This window comes from Arvicola amphibius, chromosome 2, assembly GCF_903992535.2.
Source record: "Arvicola amphibius chromosome 2, mArvAmp1.2, whole genome shotgun sequence".
In the NCBI taxonomy this organism is placed as follows: Eukaryota; Metazoa; Chordata; class Mammalia; order Rodentia; family Cricetidae; genus Arvicola; species Arvicola amphibius.
In genome coordinates this window covers 114,566,339-114,586,105 of record NC_052048.2, presented here as the reverse complement: position 1 = coordinate 114,586,105, position 19,767 = coordinate 114,566,339, and the positions used below count along the sequence as shown (strand labels likewise).

The window sequence follows — 19,767 nt, the reverse complement described above, 5'->3', positions numbered from 1 at the left end:
AACTAAGACAGACACTAATAATAAATAAAATAATGTTAAAAGGAATACATTTCTGCCAATGGAGTCCATAATATTCATTCTGAGCTTTTGAATTGTAAGATCAGTTTTAGGAATATTTCCTAATGTGAGCTCTCTGTGGACGCAAAATTCCAATCAAGACAAATCAAAACAAGCCAAATTAAGAAATATCCAAGTTTAATGGGAGTTCTGCACTCTCGGGTGGCCCCAAGGGGGAACCAGGAAGCCCTGCAAACGCGACCACCAACCACGGGGAGGAAAAAAAGAAACCACGTGTTCCTCTTTTGGGAGTTCACTTAATGTTCTGTGGGAGTGTTCCTGAGCCCCCCCTCCCAGGGAGGGGTCAGGACCTGGCCTGCTGGGATTTGGAGTCCACAGTGCTAACTTTCAGGGTCAGGGGGCTAGGATAGATGCAAGGAGCTGGGGCCTAAGCTCCCAACTTAACAATAAGAAATGTATGGGGTTTTTTTTGTGAATTTATTACATTAGCCATAGGAAATGAATATGACTAGATTTACCTTATACTAGAAATGCCAGGACACTTTAGCATCTAAAATTCACATTAGTAGATTTAAAGCATAAAAATGACTCTGAAAATGCAAAGTATTTGTAAAATTGAATTTCAGTATTAATTTTTTATAACTGGGAATAAAAAGATTTCTTCAGTTTGACAGAGGTATCAGAAAGCAATAGCATAGTTACCATAAATCCAACAGTTGCCTGTAAGAGGCAGAAGGTTGTTTGGGAAGGGACATACTGGAGGCTCCAAGGGTGCTGGTAGAAAACCTGTTTCTTGACTCTCATGGGAGATTAATAACTGTTTCACAAGAATTATCTTTCATGTACTCTGCTTTAACTGCGATGTTCCTTCACTGGAAAAACCATTAACCTTGCAGCACTGGGAACGGAAACCAGAACCGTCAGTACAAACTCTCTACCACCAATGTGCATCTCCAGCCTTTTGGGGGAATGACAGGGTCTCACTGTAGCTCAGGCTGGCCTTGAGCTCTGTGGCCTTGTGCTGTGGCCTTCCTCCTATAATCTACCAACTGCTGTGATTACAGACCTACGTCACCAAGCTTAGGAAATGAGACTTGGGAAACAGATAGCGCAAAGATGTGTTTTATGAGGCAAACTGCTGTCACCAGAAAAGCTGAGTTCTCAGAGCTGGCTTGAAGAACCCTGTTAACCAACAGCAAAGGAACTCCGAAGAGGCTCTGAGCACTCCAGTGATTTCTCTCCCTCAGGTGATCTCTCTCCCTCCCCACTCCCCTCAGAAGAAGGTGGGAAGACTCAACAGGGCCCTACTCCCAGACAGAGACTGGCATCAGTCTTGTAAGAGAAACTGCACAAGAGAAGTCACTGAGATGCCGAGAAACAGAAGGGTTTGGGCTGGTGGGACAGAGGTCCCGGCATGGAGGGAGGTGTTGGTATTCTCAGCCATGAAGTGGATGGGTGAAGGCAGAAGAAGCTCCAGAGCTCTGTCTCCTGGGCTTGGGTGAGCCTATGGCGTCTTACATTCTCAAATTAACACAACAGTTACCAAGTGTCTGTTCCACAAAGTAATTGACAGTTTTGAAGCTTGCCTGTGTAAGACTTTAACCCTTGCTCTAAGGACTACACGTCATCTTCCTGACTGCTGACCATTGACCCAGACCTTGCGGAGTTTCTTTTTGTTGTTGTTGTTGTTGTTGTAATTTGTTTATTTTTATGTGTATTCGTGTTTTGCCTGCTTGTGGTGTTTTGCTTGCATGTATGTCTGTCAATCCCCTGGAACTGGAGTTTACAGACAGTTGTGAGCTGCCATGTGGGTGCTGGGAATTGAACCAGGGTCCTCTGGAAGAGCAGTCTTAACCTCTGAGCCACCTCTCCAGCCTCCCCTCCCTGCCATGGAGTTCTAATGTCAACCTCTTGAGAAGGTTTTTCAGCATTAATAGTGAAGACACCAGCTAGCATGGGCCAGGAGTGCTGTGAGCTAGCAGTCATGGCGGTAGTATAAGGTGACTTCTGAGTGTCACCTGAATGGACCCGAATGTCACTTCTGAACGGGTCACAAGCTGTGAGACAGCACGAGACTGGGAAAGCAGGGTTGGCGTGTGGCTCTGTGGTTCTTGCCTAAAAAACATGAAACCCTGGGCTCAGTGTGCAGCCCTGAGGAAAGAGAAACTACAGGAAAGCAGTCGGCCACGTGTGCCTTGCCATATACTGGTGACCTGAGGAGCTCACACATGGCCAGAAAGCCAAGCTCCCATTCGTATTCACATTTGAGGGTTTTAGGGTGACAGAAAGTGGGGGCAGGTCATGAAAGGCGGAGCTCTGGTCACCATTCTAGTTGACACGGAAGGCCCTCGTACATGTAGGAGTGTCAGAAGAGGCTGGCCTAGAGATAAGGAGAGCAAACGCTCGGCCTTCCTGCTCCTTTGCTAGGTGACTGGCGCACTTGGCCTCTGGCCTCACTGTTGGTGGCCACTCTTTCCACCAGTACAGAGTGACTTGAAGGAGCAAGGAGAGCAGCACAACAACCACATGCAATAACCTTTGCGTGGAAGAAGAGAAGTTGTACTCCAATAGCTCCCCATGGCCACTGACAGGGTGCAGGCCTCCTTGGCCTCCTTATTCCCCAGGGAAAGGTGAGTGTGCTATCTGCCCGTTCAGCAGCACCATGAAGCAGAACAATCAGACACGACAGGGAGTCAAGTCAAAGCAGGAACTCAGTTTATTACTGTGAGCATCAGTTTATATAGATTAAGTAACATCGTGTGATATGGGGGTACCTCCAGCCAATGAGAGACAGCCAAGCCCTCCCTCTGGCTGGAGGGGTGTCTACCTAGATTTTGCTGTCTCATCCTTGGTAGCTTTGACTATCCCTCAACTCGAGTCAGACTTTTCTCTGTCCTATAGGCCCCAAAGTACAGGCTCTGAGACAATTTTGGCCCGGGAACTCTTGTATGGGATGATGAATGGCACAAATAATGTATTTTTTTAGAAGTTTCTAGAACAAACCATTCAAAAAACAAAACATTACAATTTTTCAACGGCTACAGTTTATTCTCTAAGACTTTGAAACCTCTCCCTCAAAGCCGCGCCTTGCCCTACCCAGCAATCATAAACAAATTGTACTAAGCTTCTTACTTGGTCTTTATTAAGTCTCCTCTTTGGGGAACTGCTTTAAGATAAACTCCACATCATATCAACATCCTGACTTTGTTTTCCTCATTCTAGGAGCTCCAGTGGCTTTCTCTGGTCATATTCTTCTTTCTCTCAAAAAACAGCCACCTCAGACTTGAATTACCATAGAGCTTTCTTGATACTTCCAAGAAGTCATCATTCAGTCGTGGAGGCTTCACCAACTGAGACCTCATTTTGACTCCATTGTCACCTTTCAGGCACTGTGACAAAATATGTGACAGGGACACATTTATAGGAAGAAAGGTGACTGAATTGTTGACTCACGGTTTCAGAGGGTTGTAGTTGTAGCTGGAACAGGCGGAGAGGTCTTTCGGTGGTAGCACAGCCTTCAGCTATCCACAGGCTGTCAGGACAGGAAGCAGACGGCAGCTAGGGCTAGAGCCCAGGCTATAACCTTCAAATCTGCCCCCACCAGTGACCATGCCCCATCTCCCAGAAACACCACCACTTGTCAAGGAACAAGCCTTCAAGACACAACCTGTAGGGACCTTTCAGATTCAAACAATGACACAGCCTAAAACTCCAGACTCAGAAACAGTGTGTCTCTCTGAGGCCCTGGGACCTCCTGCCTGCAGTATTTCTGACTGAAACACTGCAGAGTTGGAATCTTGCATTGGTCCCAAGTGCCTTTAGCCTTTTAAATAAAAAAAAAAAAAATCATCTATTAGCGAGATTGCATTGTCTCCTAAGATCTCCTAGGATCTTGTTGACTGCCTAACCTGACAGGAAAATTGTTTCTCAATAGGATGTCTGCCCTATCAGCAGCTCTACTGCGTCTCTGCAGCAGGTTCCTGCCATTTTTATTGCTTATCCACAAGGAAAGAATCTAGGAGAGAGGACAAGTGTGGACCCAATTCCTCAACCCCAACTTGCCATGGGGCAAATCTTGTCTTTGTCTTTATACCCTGGAGAATCTTTCCAAACATGCCTGCTGGAGAGAACTACCAGACACTGTGGAAGTCTGACTGTGAGCCCCTGAGCCCCCCCCCCCCCCCCCCCGCCCCGCCATACCATGCCCAGGGCAATCAGCTCACCGTTGGCAGGCGCTCTGGCACTTGTCCCTGTGCAAGCCTTCCTTGCTCTGTACTTTTCCTGGACTAGACATCTTACATGAAAATGTGAGCACTTCACCTCAACCTCAAAGACAGACATCACCTCAGAGTAAAGGGTTGGGGGAAAATTTTTTCCAATCAAATGGACCTAAGAAACAAGCTGGCGTAGCTATCCTAATATCTACTTCAAAACAGACTTTAAACTGAAATCAATCAAAAGAGACAAAGACAAAGGAGGACATTTCATATTAATCACAGGAAAAATCCATCAAGAGGAAATCTCAATTCTGAACATCTATACCACAAATACAAGGGCACCTTCATATGTAAAAGAAACACTTTTAAAGCTTAAACCATACATTAAACCCCTCACTCTAATAGTGGGAGACTTCAACACCCCAATCTCACCACTGGACAGGTCTGTCAGACAAAAAAATTAACAGATAAATAAGGGAACTAACAGATGTTATGACTCAGATGGACATCTATTGAACATGTCATCCAAACATAAAAGAATATACCTTCTTTTCAGCACCTCATGGAACCTTCTCAAAAACTGACCACATACTCGGTAACAAAACAAACCTCAACAGATACAAAAACAGTGGAATAACCCCAGGTATCTTACCAGATTACCATGGCTTAAAATTAGAATTCAACAGCAACACTAATTCCAGAAAGCCCCTAAATACATGGAAATTAAACAATGTTCACTTGAGGCATCAATGGGTCAAGGAAGAAATAATGGGAGAAATATAAGACTTCCTAAAATACAATGGAAATGACCACACAACATACCCATACCCCAATTTTTTTTTTGGTTTTTCGAGACAGGGTTTCTCTGCAGCTTTTAGAGCCTGTCCTGGAGCTAGCTCTTGTAGACCAGGCTGGTCTCGAACTCACAGAGATCCGCCTGCCTCTGCCTCCCAAGTGCTGGGATTAAAGGCGTGCGCCACCACCGCCCGGCTCCATACCCAAATTTATGGGACACAATGAAAGCAGTGTTAAGAGGAAAGTTCATAGCATTAAATGCCTACATTAAGAAACTGGAAAAATCCCACACTAGTGAATTAACAGAACATTTGAAAACTTTAGAACAAAAAGAAGCAAACTCACCCAGGAGGACTAGTTATCAGGAAATAATCGAATTGAGAGCTGAAATCAAACAAAATAGAAACAAAGAAAACAATACAAAGAATTAATGAGACAAAGAGTTGGTTCTTCAAAAAAATCAACAAAATAGACAAACCTTTATCCAAACTAATCAAAAGGCAGAGATAATATCCAAATTAACAAAATCAGAAATGAAAAGGGGGACATAACAACAGACACATAGGGAATCCAGATAATCATTAGATCATATTTCGAAAACTTGTACTCTACAAAATTGGAAAACTTAAAGGAAATGAACAACTTTCTGGATAAAATTCACTTAGCAAAATTAAATCAAGACCAGATAAGAAAATTAAACAGACCTATAGCTGCTGAAGAAATAGAAACAGTCATCAAAAGTCTCCCAACCAAAAAAAAAAAAAAAAGCCCAGGACCAGATGGTTTCATCTCAGAACACAGAATTCTACAAGATTTTCAAAGAAAAACTAATACCAATACTCCTCCATACAATAGAAACAGAAGGAACATTGCCAAACTTTTTTTTATGAGACTACAATCACCCTGATACCCAAACCACATAAAGACATTACTAAGAAAGAGAATAACAGACCAATCTCACTCATGAATATTGATGCAAAAATACTCAATAAAAACTGGCAAATCGAATCCAAGAACACATCAGAAACATCATCCACCATGATCAAGTCGGCTTCATCCCAGAGATGCAGGAATGGTTCAAAATACGAAAATCTGTCAGCATAATCCACCATATAAACAAAATGAAAAATAAAAACCACATTATTGTCTCATAAGATGTTGAAAAATCTTTCATCAAAATACAACATCCCTTCATGATAAAGGTCTTGGAAAGAGCAAGGATACAAGGAGCATACCTAAACATAATAAAGGCAATATATAGCAAGCCAACAGCCAACATCAAACTAAATGGAAAGAAACTCCCAGCAATCCCACTGAAATCAGAAACAAGACAAGGTTGTCCACTCTCTCCATATCTATTCCATATAGTTCTTGAAGTCCTAGCTAGAGCAATAAGACAACAAAAGAAGATCAAGTGGATACAAATCAGTAAAGAAGAAGTCAAACTCTCACTATTTCTGATGATATGATAGTTTACATAAGCGGTCCCAAAAATTCTACCAAGGAACTTCTACAACTCATATAAACATTTTCAGTAATGTAGCAGGGTACAAGATTAACTCAAAAAAAAAAATCAGTAGCCCTCCTGAACAGAGAAAATAAATGGGCTGAGAAAGAAATCAGAGAAACATCACCCTTCTCAATAGCCACAAATAGCATAAAATATCTCAGAGTAACTCTAACCAAACAAGTGGAAGAGTTGTATGACAAGAACTTTAAATCTTTGAAGAAAGAAATTGAAGACACCAGAAATTGAAAAGATCTCCCATGGTCTTGGGTAGGTAGAATTAACAAGTAAAAATGGCGATCTTACCAAAAGCAATCTACAGATTCAATGCAATGTCCATTAAAGTCTCAGCAAAATTCTTCACAGACCTCGAAAGAACGGTACTCAACTTCATATGGAAAAGCAAAAAACCCAGGATAGCCAAAACAATCCTGTACAATAAAGGAACTTCTGGAGGCATCACAATCCCTGACTTCAAACTCTACTACAGAGCTACAGTACTGAAACCAGTCTGGTACTGGCATGAGAACAGACAGGAGGACCAATGGAACTGAATCAAAGACCCAAATATTAATCCATACACCTACAAACACCTGAAAAAAGTATAAAATGGAAAAAAGAAAGCATATTTAACAAATGGCGCTGGCATAACTGGATATCAACATGTAGAAGAGTGAAAATAGACCCATATCTATCACCATGCACAAAACTCAAATCCAAATGGATCAAATACCTCAACATAAAGCCAGCCACACTGAACCTCATAGAAGAGAAAGTGGAAGTACACTTGAATGCATTAGCACCAGAGATCACTTCCTAAATATAACCCCAGTAGCACAGACAATGAGAGAAACAATTAATAAATGGGACCTCCTGAAACTGAAAAGCTTCTGTAAAGTAAAGGACACAGTCAACAAGACAAGACGACAGCCTACATAATGGGAAAAGATCTTCACCAACCCCACATCAGACAGAGGTCTGATCTCTAAAATATACAAAGAACTCAAGAAATTGGTCATCAAAAGAACAAATAATCCAGTAAAAAAAAAAAAAAATGGAGTACAGACCTAAACAGAGAACTCTCAACAGAGGAATCTAAAATGGCTGAAAGACACTTAAGGAAATGCTCAAAATCCTTAGCAATCACAGAAATGCAAATCAAAACAACTCTAAGATTCCATCTTATACCGGTAAAAGTGACCAAGATCAAAAACACTGATGACAACTTATGCTGGAGAGGTTGTGGGGTAAAGGGAACACTCCTCCATTGCTGGTGGTAGTGCAAGCTGGTACAGCCCCTTTGGATATCAGTATGGCGATTTCTCAGAAAATTAGGAAACAACCTTTCTTAAAGCCCACCAATACCACTATTGGGTATATACCCAAATGATGCTCAAGCATACCACAAGGACATGTGCTCAACTATGTTCATAGCAGCATTTTGTCATAGCCAGAACCTGGAAACAACCTAAATGCCCCTCACCCGAAGATAAGGAAAATGTGGTATATTTACACATTGGAGTACTACATAGCAGAAAAAAATGACATCTTGAATTTGCAGGCAAATGGATGGAGCTAGAAAACATCATATCGAGTGAGGTAACCTAGACCCAGAAAGACAATTATCGCATGTACTCACTCATAAATGGTTTTTAAACATAAAGCAAAGAAAACCAGCCTACAAATCACATTCTCAGAGAATCTAGACAACAATGAAGGCCCTAAGAGAGAGACAAACATGGATCTAATCTACATGGGAAGTAGAAAATGATCTCCTGAGTAAACTGGGAGCATGGGGATCATGGGAGAAGGTTGAAGGGGAGAGGAGAGGGAGGGAGGGGATCAGAGAAAAATGTACAGCTCAATAAAATCAATAAAAAAGAAATCTAAAAAAGAAAATGTGTGCACTTAACTTTCTAAATAACAACCTTCTATGATACAATAGTTTAAGATCATTTTTTTTTCAAAATACAGTGGCTACTACAACAAACTTGTGAAATGAACAAAATTCATCTGAGAGGTGCTTTAGAACAGAGGGAAACAAAAGTGCTAGCACCCAGGATCAATGTCATCTTCGGTTGTCATCTTCCTTCCTCTCCTTCTCCTCTTCTTCCTCCTCCTCGTCGTTCTCCTTCTTTCTGCTTTATTCTCCTCTTCTCCTCCTTCTTTTTATTAACACCCAGAAGGAATCAGATTCCAAATGATTCATTAATGGATTTCTTGACCAAAGCGAAATAAAAACATGAACAGCATAAACTCAGCTTTTAGGCCACCCCACATCAAAGCTCAAACCTTTTTTCTTTTTCTCCTTCCACCATATTTGCCTCTATCCCCTTGTCTATTTCTCCTTCTGGCCTTTCCTTTCTCTTGGATAGCCAGCTACCACAAACCCACTTACCTCTTAAAAGTAAACTTCCACTAGAAGAGAGGGGGAAATGTCTCTATGGTACAGTTACATTTTGTTTTCATTCTCAGTTAAAAGCCATTGTTAATTGTGAATTTAGAATTGTTTTGAGAATATATCTTCAAGATATATGCTAATTAATTCACTTGCTGGTTGGTACTTTGTTGTGGGAATCAAGTCAGCCAATTAGTTTTTGGGGGACCAGTCCTTTGGGCATGTTCTGAGGTGCCATGTGTCTGCTGATAAGTTCAAGAAAAAGCCTGTAGCTCTCTTGCTCTGGCTGTTTCCAAAAGAGCCTTCCCGGAGAGGCCCTTGGAACCTGACGAGAGAACACTCAGTGGGTTGGAAGCAGCTGTGTTCATTGTAGAAAGTTTGCCTGCGTGACTAACTTCATGGCAGAGAGAGAGAGAGAGAGAGAGAGAAAGAGAGAGAGAGAGAGAGAGAGAGGACTTCCAAGGCTTGCAGAAATGAGAGTGGGAAACAGCCCTACAGCTAGACTTCCCAAACAAGGCAGGATATTTTGAAAGAGCCCTTGGACTGGGAAACTGAAAGTGGGGGTGGGGAGGGGCAAGTCACAAGTGAGGGTTTCAAGTTCCCATTTTATCCTTAAACTTCAGAAGAAAACTTGTCTCTCAAGATTAAAAGATAATCTTACAAATTCATGATTGACATAGATACAATATTACCAATAAAGTAATTGCTCTGCACTTCTGCACAGCACCCTGCTCAGGTGCTAGTGAGGGGCCCCAGAACTTTGCAATTATTATGTGCATTGCTTTTCTTAGTGTTTCTTTAGATAAAAACAAAAAAAAACAGACAAACAAACAAAACCCTTAACACTTCTATTTTTCTTCTCTAGAAGAATCCAACACTGTATGTGGGTTCTGTGCCTTGGAGGTCACTCTCCTTTTCCCAAATGCCCAACCAAGAACCCAAGAGCCAATTTTCCCTGGAAATCTATTCTTATTCAGTATGTAGGTGACCTTTTCCTGAACCCTCCCAAGAAGGTGAGCTGTAAACCTGATTTATCCCTCTTACTTCTTTAGTTCAGAGAGGACTTCAGAGTGCCATACACAGGTTGTTAATTTGTAAGAAAGGCAAGATTTATTCCAGAGAGGTAAAACGGGCACTGGAAATTTTCCCAGACAAACTAGGGAAAAGAAAATGATGAGGGTTCTTGGCTCCTACTGACCATTGTAGGTAATTTTTGGATCCCAACTTTTCAGAAATCTCTATGTTGTTAATTTGACTTAACCAAGTCCGTAGGAACCTCTCCCCTGTGGATCCAAGTGTGAATAGGCTTTCTATGAGTTAGGATTAGCTCTCAATACTGTGCATTTCTGAGCCTACCCAAGTATCATAAACCTTTCGAGGTCCAAGTATATGAGGCCCTTACCTTCATCAGTACCATCAGTATCCTTATCTTCATCAGTACCATCAGTATCCTTACCTTCATCAGTATCCTTACCTTCATCAGTATCCTTATCTTCATCAGTACCATCAGTATCCTTACCTTCATCAGTATCCTTACCTTCATCAGTATCCTTACCTTCATCAGTACTATCAGTATCCTTATCTTCATCAGTATCCTTACCTTCATCATTACCATCAGTATCCTTATCTTCATCAGTACTATCAGTATCCTTACCTTCATCAGTATCCTTACCTTCATCAGTATCCTTACCTTCATCAGTACCATCAGTATCCTTACCTTCATCAGTATCCTTATCTGAATCAGTATCCTTACCTTCATCAGTACTGTCAGTTACAACCTTTCTTGAAGTTCAGGGGCAAAACTCTTTCCCTTATCTAGAGATAGCAACTAAATTTGCACTCAGATTGGCTTTCAGGTCTGCTTTAAGCTTTATGCCATAGTATTTTTGTTGCTCACAAAATATACACACTTCTGCCCATTGTGGTGTTACACACCTTTATTCTCAGCACTCAGGATGCACCTTTCTGTAAGTTTAAGGCCAGTTTGATCTACACAGTGAGTTCCAGGCCAGACAGGGCAACATAGTAAGAACTGTCTCAAACAAAATAAAACATCAACCCCTGCCCCACTTCCTTCCATGAACTTCATTTTCTTCCTTCCTTTCTCCCTTTCTTTTTTCCTTCCTTTCTTTCTTTTCTTTCTTTCTTCTTTCTTCTCCCTTCCTTCTTTCCTTTCTTTTTTCTTTTGAGACAGGGTTTCTCTGTGTAACTGCTCTTGGCTGTCCTGGAACTCACTTTGTAGACCAGGCTGGCTTTGAACTCACAGAGATCCACCTGCTTCTGGCTCCCAAGTGCTGGGATTAAAGGCATATGCTGCCACCACTGTCTGGCCACTTTTTTTTTCTTTTTAGGATTTTTGCACTGTATCCCTGGCTGGCCTGGAACTGTAGCCTAGGCTGGCCTTGAATTCTCTGTAAGTCCCCTGCCTCTGGCTTCTGAAAGGTATGATAAGAGGTGCTCACACCACACCCAACAAACACCTCTTTGCTGTTTGCCTTTGTTTTCAGCAGAGGTTACTAATACAATCTCAGCTGCTCTTTGTTCTTTTAGAAGATCAGGGTCTTGGCTCTGCTGGAGAAATGCCAAGAAAGGGTCAGGCATGTGGAGGAACATCTGCAATAATTCCGAAGCATCAACTCCGTGTCTTCCCCCATACGGACACACAAACCAATGACAGAGTCAGAGAGACAAGCAATGATGCTCTCTCCATCCAATTCCCTTAATATTTGCTGTCCTAGTTGACCAAGGGGTGGGAAGAAAAGAGGGATTTCTTGTTTCTCTAAGACTACCCCCCATTCTGTCAATCCTGTTGCTCACTGTTGCCCCAGGGGTTACTGCCAGGAACAATCTGGCTGGGCAAACTGACTATGTCCTAAGGCCAACCAAGTCAGTCTTTCACACTCTCTGCCTCCTCCCTCTCGGTGAAACCTAGAGCTGCTCCTTACGACAGGTCCTCGGGGCTGCACATAGGGGTGCGGAACCTTCCTTCCAGAAAGGAAAGGTCTGCATTTAGATCCCAGGGAAGATATCCACAGAGAAGCTGGGATTGGGGTAGGGATGGGCCCTGTGATGATGCACGTCGGGAGGCTGGGCTCCGATAAGCCCGAAAACCTTCCAGTCTTTAGTCTGTTCTGAAACTTTAAGTAGTGAATTTCCCGACAATGACGGAAATGGAGTGGGAAGTACTCCCGGAGAGGTAGGAAGCGATCAGTTTCGAACTTCTGGGAGTTTACTATAAAGTTTTACTTAACCTCGGAAATCTTCGGACTGGGCCACACAACTAGTTTTAACCACGGGCCTTGGAGGTTTTCGGTGTTGGCTGTGGTCTGAGTGACATCCTCAATTTCCATGCAAAACTAACAGCTCCAGTCTCAGGGAGGGCGAGGTGACGATGCTAGCCATCAGGCCAGGTTAGTCCTGGCTCCACCTCCAAGCCCCGCCCCGAGTCCTTTGAACTTCTGGGCACCGCTTGCCTTGAAACTAGCTGAGCGAAGTCGGGCGCTCCCTGCAGCTCTGACCAATCTCTATACACCAAAATGAAGTAGCGATACGTGGGAAAGCTGCTAGTTTAAGAATCCAGAGCAACAGATTAAACCCAGCCGCCTAGAGTAAGTAAGGAGTCCAGTGGAAAGAGGAGTCCCGCAGTTAAAGCAAACGCAAGCCTTCTCCAAGCTGGGGGCGTCCGAACAGCCTAGGCACTTGGCCCAGCCAGTTTGTCCCCAGCCCCGCGGGCGCGGCGCGTTGCATCGAGCCGGGATCCCCAGGAGCTTGGGGCTGGAGTTGTCCTGTCCGCCGCTCCTCGGATTTATGACGTGCCGGAGGCAGTGGCGGTGACGGGGCCACCACACAAAGCCGGGCGGTCCGGGAGGAGGACCCCAGGCCGAGAGTCCCGACTGGATGGGGAGGGAACGGGGAGCGAGGCGCCCCCGGGCGCCCGGGCTCCCCGGCTCCCCGCAGCATTAAAGTGAGCACTCAGACAGCGGCGGGGGCGCGGCGGAGGGCGGGCCGCGATCGCCCGGCGCGCGCCTGGCTGCTGTGGCCTCGCTGGCCGCCCGCGCGCCCTGCCCGGCGGGGGATAGCCACGCCCATTCGGGGGTGGAGCCTCGGCCCCGGGAGGCTCCGCAGCTGGCGACGCCCGGGCTCGGGGCGGGGGCTGTGGCAGCAGCTGCAGCAGCGGCGGCGGCAGCAGCGGCTGGAGCTGCTGCAGCAGCGGCGGAGGCTGCTGCTGGACTCTTTGGGGTCGCGCAGTCGCAGCCCCAGTCCGGAGGCTCCGGGCGGTGCGTTTGTTGCTGCGGCCGCTGCTGCTGCTGCAGACCACCGGCCGCCACCCGTGCCCCCGCAGCCACCGGGACCCCGGATGCAGTCTGCACTCCAGTTGACTCTGCCGGAGAGTGTGCCCCAGCCTGGACGCCGCCCCCGGCCTGGTCTCCATTCCTCTGCCGCACCTCCCATGACAGCTCCCGCACGAAGATGGCTGCGAAGGGCGCGCACGGCTCCCACCTGAAGGTGGAGAGCGAGGTGGAGCGCTGCCGCGCTGAGGGCCACTGGGACCGCATGTTCGAGCTGGTCCGGCATCTGCAGACGCTGGGCATTTCCGGCGGCGGCGGTAGCAACCGGCGAAGCAGCCCGAGCGGCAGGTTCAGCTCTCTAGACACCGGTGAGTGAAGGGAGGGCAACTTCGCCGACTGCGAGAGGGCGAAAAGCACCGCCTCCTCCAGGAAGCGCTGCTCGACCGACGGTCCCGAGCGGCTCTGGGTGCTACCTTCCCGCAGCCGAAGCAGTTAGAAAAATCCCAAAAGCTGTGCTTCTGCCCTCTAAGGTCGTGTAGGTAACCCTACGGTGAAATGGAGGTTTCTGTAGGTGTCAGAAGTGCATTGGACGGGACTCTTGCCTCCCTAAACTGCCTAAACTCCCTCATGCTGAGTTTGTTCCTCCTTCTCTTATTTTCCCTTCAAATAAAGTAGGGAATCGAGCTCTATCCACAGCTGACTTCGACCGAGGTCGGAGAAGAGGCCGGCGAGCCTCAGTTTCATCTGCAGTGGCCAACACTGGCCCTATCCTGCCCTGGCAGAGGCTTTAGCAGTAGGGCTGGTTTAGCTGGGCTGGGCTCTCGGGCTGGGGCGGGAAAGCACCCTGATGGGGCGGAGGGAGAACCCCACCCAGCCTCCAGCCCCAGATCCTGTTTCGAGTGCCTTGCTCCTGCCTTGAGAGTGGTTCAGAGCCCTCCTCCCTCCGCGTGTACACATCCACCTTTTCCGAAAGAAGCAGATATAAAGTCTGGATATAAAGAGTTTTCCAAAATCACCCATCCCAGGACGCCTCTGTGGGATAGATGGGATGACTCTAATAGCAGGAATAAGTAAGCCATTGCTGACAGTGTCAGACAAGTCCTCAGGAGTTGAATCAAGTCGTCACTCCTCATAGCTATTCCTGTTTGCCAGACTCTACAGGTAAATAACTTCATCATCCAGGCAGTAGACGTGAAATCTGAACCCAAGGTCCTGAGTACATCTTTCCATTTGTGCTTTGTTCTCCAAGATGTCCATCCTTGCAGTGCGCCCAGAGTGGATAGGAGGCAGGATGGTGCACAGTAACGAGTTAGTTTGTGGAGCTCAGAAGGGCAGAGGGCTTCAGAGAAGCGGCAGGCCTTCCAGGGCCCCTGCCTGATGTTTGGGAAGGGCAAGGTGCTTGCCCAAGGAAGATGCTGCGTGCAGGGACCTGCCAGAGGCCAAGAGGTCTGAGCGAGGCCACGAGGATCCCTGTCAGTCCTTCCCTTTTCCAGGAAAATTGCAGGAATCCCTTCTGGTGGGGCTGGTGAGGGTGGGACCGAGAATGGACACCCACAGGTGTTGGTTCCTGAGGAAGGTGTGGGAATCTGAGAGAGGTTGGCCCCACTGAGCTTGCTCCGCAGGGACAGAAATCAGGGCCTCTTTCCACCCTGAGGAGGAGTTCCTTTTAAAGCTACGTTGTTCTCTAGAGATTCCAGGGAGGCTCAGCCCTTGGCTAATCAGTATCCCGGGAGGAAAAGGCTGGGGAAGGAAAGAGAAGAATGGATTCATAGGTGGACTTTAAAATCAAACAGCAGGAGGGCTGCTGGCCACGTCTGTAGTCCCATCCAGGAGGAAGGCAAAGGCCGAGGACAGTTTCTAGTCTGAGACCTTTCAGAGATGTGTATTGGTGACATTCTTCCTTCCTCAAAAACAAAAAAACAAAAAAAAAAAAAAAAAACACCCAAAGCTACCGATAGAGCTGAGTGGTGGACCAGGAGCAACACAAACTTTCAAGACTTTTTGTTTTTTGGTTTTTCCGGACAGGGTTTCTCTGTGGCTTTGGGGCCTTTCCTGAAACTAGCTCTCGTAGACCAGGTTGGCCTCAAACTCACAGAGATCCGCCAGCCTCTGCCTCTGAGTGCTGAGATTAAAGACGTGCGCCATCATCTCCCAGCTTGACTTTTTGGATTCCTAATGTGCTCACCCAATGTGAGTTGAAGGCCAAGGACCGCATTTCCCAAACCTAAGCAGACCACCTGTTAGAGAACCCCTTTGGGAAACATAGGCATAGCATCGGTTAATTCTTCCTAATAACCCTGTGAGGAAGTTAGGAGTTTTCTCCTCCTCTTTGATGTGGGGACGCCAAGGTGAAGAGGTCACATGGTGAGCACATTGGTAGAGCTTGTGTTCACTCATGCACGAGTCCTTGCCTGCAGCTGGCACTAGTGGTTGAATTGGGCCTGAAGCTGAGTTGTCTTTAACGTGAGATCTGACCGATACTGACCAGTAAACACAGGTGGCCTCTTCTCAGCCCTGTGGGATACACATCCCAACCCACACACATGTGCACATATGTGTGCATCATCAGCAAGAGGAAGGAAAACAAATGGCATGAACATTTTTGGATTGACCGCTGTTTTCATTCTCTTTCTTTGGATTCCATAGTTACTCAAGAGAATGGGAACCCATTTGCTGGGAGAATAGTATTTGTTGGTGCTAATTTCCTGAACTTCAGCACAGAAAGGATCATATTTTTATTATTTTTTAAAGATTTATTTATTATGTATACAGTATTCTGTATGCCTGCAGGCTGGAAGAGGGTACCAGATCTCATCTTGGATGGTTGTGAGCTACCATGTGGTTGCTGGGAATTGAATTCAGGACCTTTGGAAGAGCAGCCCGTGCTCTTAACCTCTGAGCCATCTCTCCAGCCCCTCATATTTTTATTTATTTGTTTATTTAGTGAATGTAATGGCACACATCTTTAATCTCAGCACTCAGAGGCAGAGGCTGGCGGATCTCTGTGAGTTTGAGGCCAGTACTGGGAACCAAAGCTGACTTCCCTGCAACCACAGAGCAATCTCAGCATCCGAGAAGAGTATTAAAACTTCACCTGTCAAACCAGGTGGTGGTGATGCGCACCTTTAATCCCAGCATGTGGGAGGCAGAGGCAGGTGGGTCTCTGTGAATTCAAGGATAGCCTGGTCTACAGAGGTAGTTCCAGGACAGCTAGGGCTACAGAGAAACCCTGTCTTGAAAACCAAAAACCAGTCAAACAAACAAAACACCTCACTTGTACTGCCAGACTCTTTGAGTTAGTGACCTGATGGTAGCATAATGGGGAAAAGGGCAGAAGGTACTTAGGGAGGGGTGGCTGAACCCCAAAGGTCTCCGTTTTACTGGGGTTCTGCTATGTCAGAGCTTTCTGTAGAGACTAGAGTGACCTCAGAACCTAGATACCAGGAGGTGAGGAGGGAAGGGGCTGGCTCTGGGCAGGTTGGCTGAAGGGGCAGATGCCCAAGCAGAAGAACCTCCAGCCTTTTTCCTGTCAGAGGCGCCTGCTCCTGCCAAGGGGAGGTAGTTACTACCTTTGTGTGTGTTCCTCAAACTCACATCCAGTGAGCAAGAGAGAGGGAAACTACAGGGTACCTCCTGTGGCGATGAGGTCCCTGGCTGCTGAAAACAAAACCATCCAGTATTTTGATTTAATTTTTTAAAGTAGCTTTTTTTCATTACTTTTATTTATTTTATTTGAGGGGCAGGTGTGCGTGAGCCAGAGCGTTCACGTGGAAGTCAGAGACCAACTTGCAGGAAGCCAGTTCTCTCCTTTTACCGTTTAGGTTTGGAGGATCATCAGGTCATCCAGTGTTTTAATTTTGTTAACACTCTATTATGAGACATTTACAAAATACATTTAGAAAAAAGAAGGAAGCTCACCTGTTAGCAACTGGCTTCAGTGTTTTGAACTCATGAACACTCTTTAAAATTTTTTTTTTTTTGGTTTTTCGAGACAGGGTTTCTCTGTGGCTTTGGAGCCTGTCCTGGAACTAGCTCTTGTAGACCAGGCTGGTCTCGAACTCACAGAGATCCGCCTGCCTCTGCCTCCCGAGTGCTGGGATTAAAGGCGTGTGCCACCACCGCCCTGCTCTTTAAAAATTTTTATTTTAATTTGGTGCGAGTGCATGTGTGCGTGCATGCGCGCGCGCGCGCGCGCGCGCGCGTGTGTGTGTGTGTGTGTGTGTGTGTGTGTGTGTGTGTGTGTCAGTGGGCAGCTTGCAGGAGTCAGCTTTCCCCCACCATGTGGGTCCTGGGGATCAAACACCTTGCTAGGCTCCATAGCAAGCCCCTTTACTTGCTGAGCCATCTTGATGATCCTCACCAACTGTTTTCCCCAGCCCATTGCTCTTCCACTCTTCACTAATTCAGTATGCATTTATGAAATAAGAACCCATTAAAACTATAACTGCTATACCATTATCGTCTTTCAGAACCCCCATTTTTGTTCTGGTTTTTAGCCGAATGATCTGTTTCTTTAAGTGGGAAGGTTGTTTTAAACACAGCTGCAGTTTAAATGTCTGAGCAGGTGTTCTCTCTCACCTTGCCCTCCCAAAGCCGGGCTTGAAAGGCCTCTCAGTCACTGGGAGCCTTTGGAATAGAAGCCACAGAAACTCCTTTCCCAGACTGACCTGGAATAGAGAGGAGGCTGACTTGACTCACACTCCCTAGCTGCAAATGGGCCAAATGTGAGGGCTAGGCCGGAGGCAGGAGCTTCCAGGGAGAAGTGCTGGAACCTACCCCTTGAGAGCTCGAGGAGCCTGAGAGGAGAGTAGCTGCCACAGGCATTCAGAACAGGTCCGGAGGAGATGTGGCCACTCAGTGAGGCCTGCTTGCCTCTGCTAAGGGCAAGCATGGGGTGGGGTTGCCATGGGTCTGTCAGGAAGACTTCTTCACAGCCCTGACAGGAGAAACGACCCTCTGACCCAAGCCTGAACCGGGAGCAGGTTTTGCCTGTGAAAGACAGTGGTGTGGTTATTCACCCAAACTATTATTTGACAACTGAAAATTGAGGACTTGAGATTTCCAGGTGCCCTTCAGTTTCATAGAATTATCTGTGAAGAACTGTAGGAAGGGGAGGGATTAAGGAAAGGGGAAGTGAGCGAAGATTGACACCTGCTGAGTGAGGGTCTGCTAAACCTACAGTCTGGGAGTGGGGAGAGGACTGGGAGGGAGTGAAGCCTCCCTGGGAAACCAGAGGGACTGGAGCTGGGCTCTGGCAGAAGCTCCTTCAGTATCGAACCCCTAGCACCACACACAAAAACAATGCTAACTGCCCCTGTAGGAAAGAGAGCCGCTCACCCCTGCTGTGGGATTTACTGTTAGCTTCCAGCTTAATCATCTAAGATTGCAGGCTATTCTTTATGCTTCAACTATCAGGCTGGCAGGGTAGCTCAGGGGCTCAAGGTGCCTGCTGTCAAGCCTAGTTTCTATCCTGTACCCACTGGTGAAAAGCGAAACTCAGTGGACTCCTTAGAGGCTGTCCTCTGACCTCCACAGGCCAGACATGGCCAATGGGCACCCCAGCCTGTGACTGCCACCCCTCACCTACATTAAGTAAATGTTTGTTTATTTGTTTTTGTTTCTTTTAGTTAGATCTCTGCTCTGAGGTGCAGGAGAGGCATTCGTATTTGTCTGTGTTGTGTTGTTGGTTACAATGCTAACAAAAGCTGCATTTATCCACTTTTAGGGCTGTGCAGGTTAAATGAAACCCACAATAAAATGACTGTCACTTCATAGCCCACGACAAACATTAGTGTTCCTTTACAATTCTGCTCCCTCAGAGTTTAGGGCTCGTCAAACACTTTTAGAGGGGAGAGTTTTTGGCTTTTATCTGCTAGGACCCCCCCCCCCGCAAAAAAAAAAAACCCTCAAAAGACCAGGCCCTACAAAAATGATAGAAAAAAATTATAGTTTTTCACCCTTTCTGATTTTTTTTTAATCATTGGATTTAGTCAATTCACCAGTGCTTTGGCTGGTTTCTACACGTGCACTCAAGTTTTTGCCCATGTGGTGGTGGTGGGGTTGTCACAAGCCGAGACCTGTGTGTGCTGGTGCACACCACCCTGGGCGGCACAGCTTCTGAGGGCGCTCTCATTTGTGGAAAGGGGTGCCTTCTGGGAGAGAAGCAAGTTTCTTTTGGCAGGAAAGGTGTCAAGATGAGGGGTCAGGAACTCTGGAAGGGCTAGGTGAGCTGCAGAAGCGGCTGGCACTGCAGCGAGGTGGGGAGTTAAACATCACAGGGCGGAGAGGCTCCTAAGGGGCGGGACCCTCTCACCGAAGGAGCCTGCAGAGGGACACAATTCCCCAGAGCTGGCTTGGAACCCTGCTGTGGGTTTTACACAGCAGGGCAGAGCCCTGAGCAACCTTGCTAGATGCCCGCCACTCTCTGTGGCTGAGATTTGAAAATGAAGGTCGCCTTCCAGCCCTGGGTTGATTTAAATTTTATTTTTGAGTAGGTAATGTATTCACTTAGTTCAAACCAAAGGTGCCACAAGAGCGGAAAGC

The 19,767-nt window shown here is 46.3% G+C and overlaps 1 protein-coding gene across 1 annotated transcript in view; it reads left to right on the top strand.

Annotated features, from left to right (window-relative positions):
- Positions 1-13,118: 13,118 nt before the first annotated feature.
- Ttc7a (tetratricopeptide repeat domain 7A) overlaps positions 13,119-19,767 on the top strand; it is a 105,069-nt gene continuing 98,420 nt past the window's right edge. The window contains 1 exon segment of the mRNA XM_038317817.2: positions 13,119-13,592. Coding sequence (XP_038173745.1) covers positions 13,406-13,592 — 187 coding nt within the window. The 5' untranslated portion in view covers positions 13,119-13,405.